General features: G+C 70.0%; 1 protein-coding gene across 1 annotated transcript in view; it reads left to right on the forward strand.

Annotated features, from left to right (window-relative positions):
• EMIHUDRAFT_250438 (hypothetical protein) overlaps window positions 1-2108 on the forward strand; it is a gene marked incomplete at both ends in the record, with an annotated part of 3793 nt that extends 1685 nt beyond the window's left edge. Inside the window, 3 exons of the mRNA XM_005757156.1 lie at window positions 29-382; window positions 506-1020; window positions 1197-2108. Coding sequence (XP_005757213.1) covers window positions 29-382; window positions 506-1020; window positions 1197-2108 — 1781 coding nt within the window. The remainder of the gene's footprint in view (window positions 1-28; window positions 383-505; window positions 1021-1196) is intronic.
• Window positions 2109-2197: the final 89 nt, after the last annotated feature.

Raw genomic sequence — 2197 nt, forward strand, 5'->3', positions numbered from 1 at the left:
GCGGACGCTGCACGCGCACGACATCGAGGTGTGCGCGGAGCGGGGCGGGGAGGGCTTCCTGCGCCCGGGCTGCTGCGCCGCCATCCCCATCACGGCGGAGGGGGGCGAGGACACGCTGGTCATCATGTCGGAGATCCGGCCCGAGGCGTCGACCAACCCGGCGGACGTCGAGCAGAACCTCCGCGGGGTGGTGAGCGAGATCTCGGAGTCGGAGGGCGTGCGGCCGTCGGCGATCGTGCTCATCACGGCGCGCTCGATCCTGAAGACCACCTCCGGCAAGCTGCGGCGGCGCGAGATGCGGCAGGCGTACGCGCAGCTGGTGCTCGGCGAGAGGCCGGCCGAGAAGTGGCAGTTCCTCATCCCCGAGTCGGCCGTCGTCCACGTCTGGAAGGACACGATGCCGCTGCCGGCGCCCGCGCGCAAGGCGCCGGAGCCGGCGGCTGCGGCGTCCAGGCTCGCCGCGCCGGCCGCGCCCGCCAGCGCGTACAAGACCGTCCCGCCGCAGGCCGGTGGGCGCGAGGACTTTTCGGCGATCTTCCGGCACGGCTCGGGTGACCACTACACGCCCGTGCAGCTCTCTTTCACGGGCAAGTTTGAGGAGAACGCGAAGCGCTTCGGCGCGCGCCGCCTCTACTCGTGGATGCGGGGCGACTGCAGCGAGGAGGCGTCCCTCTCTTTCGCGGAGCTGCGCGAGCAGGCGTGCAACCTGTGCGTGGCGCTGCGTCAGAAGTGGGGCGCCAACACCGGCGACCGGGTGATGCTGGTGTACCCGCCCGGCCTCGACTTCCTCGTCGCCTTCTTTGGCGCCCAGTACGCCGCAGTGATCGCGGTGCCGTACTACCCGCCCATCATGCCGACGTCGCCGATGCCGTCGGCGGGCGCCAAGAAGCTGCTGGCGGACGGGCTCGAGAAACTGTCGCGTATCTCGCAGTCGTGCAGCCCGATCCTCTTCCTCTCCACAAAGTTCTACCTGCGCGCGCAGTGGCTCTGCAGCATGGCCATTCGCGACGAGGAGTGCAAGTGGAACTCCGACTGGAAATGGCGCGCCCCGCACCCGCTCCCCGCACCCGCGTCCCCCGCCTCCCCTCCACCGCCCGCCGTTGCCAACCCCCTCGCCCCTCTGTCACCCACCCCGCGCCCGCCGGCGCCACACCCATCTCACCCCGCGCCGCCCCTTCGGTGCCCGTGGCATTCAGGCACGCTTCGGACGACCTGTCGCGCCGCCGCTCTGCGCGCGAGGAGGAGTGGCTCAACGGCTGGCTCGCGACGCGGTGCGACGACTGTCCGCCGGACGAGGTTGCGTTCCTGCAGTACACGTCGGGCTCGACCGGCCACCCGAAGGGCGTGATGGTCGGCACGCGCAACCTGATGAACAACATCTTTGCGATCCAGTCGGTCAAGCTGTCCACGCGCGAGATGGCCTTCCTGGACCAGGACAAGATCGGCGTCGCCTCGTGGCTGCCGCAGTACCACGACATGGGCCTCATCGGAGGCTGCCTCTCCGCCGCGATCTGCGGTTGGCGCGCCGACCTCACCTCGCCCTTCACCTTTTTGCAGCGGCCCGTCGTCTGGTTGCAGATGATCACGCGCATGAAGGACACGCACCTCGTCCAGTGCACGGCGCCAAACTTTGGGTACGCGCTGTGCATCCGGCGCGTCAAGGGCGACGCGCTGGCGAAGCTGTCGCTCGCGCACTGGAAGGTTGCGATGAACGGCGCAGAGCCGATCCGCGCGTCGACGGTGACCGAGTTCTCCGCGCGCTTCGCGTCGTGCGGCTTCGAGTCGCGCGCGTGGGCGCCGGTGTTTGGGCTGGCCGAGAACTGCCTGTACTGCTGCGGCCGCGCCGAGGAGACGGTCATCCTGCAGGTGGACCGCGCGTGCCTGGGCGTCGGCGACAAGCCGATGCCGCAGACGGGCCCGATCCAGACGTCCATCCTCGAGGCGTGCGGCCACTACATCCTGCCCGAGAGCTTCACCAACCAGATGGTGAAGATCGTGCACAACGAGACGTGCGAGGAGCTGCCGGACGGGACGGTCGGCGAGATCTGGGTGTGCGGCCCGTCGGTGGCGGGCGGGTACTGGCAGCTGGAGGACCTGTCGACCGACACGTTCCGCGCGCGCATCAAGAGCACGACCAACCCGACCGACGCGCCGCACCTGCGCTCGGGCGACCTCGGCTTCATCTGGGAGCGGCGTC

Source organism: Emiliania huxleyi (genome assembly GCF_000372725.1).
Source record: "Emiliania huxleyi CCMP1516 unplaced genomic scaffold EMIHUscaffold_924, whole genome shotgun sequence".
Classification (NCBI taxonomy): Eukaryota; Haptophyta; order Isochrysidales; family Noelaerhabdaceae; genus Emiliania; species Emiliania huxleyi.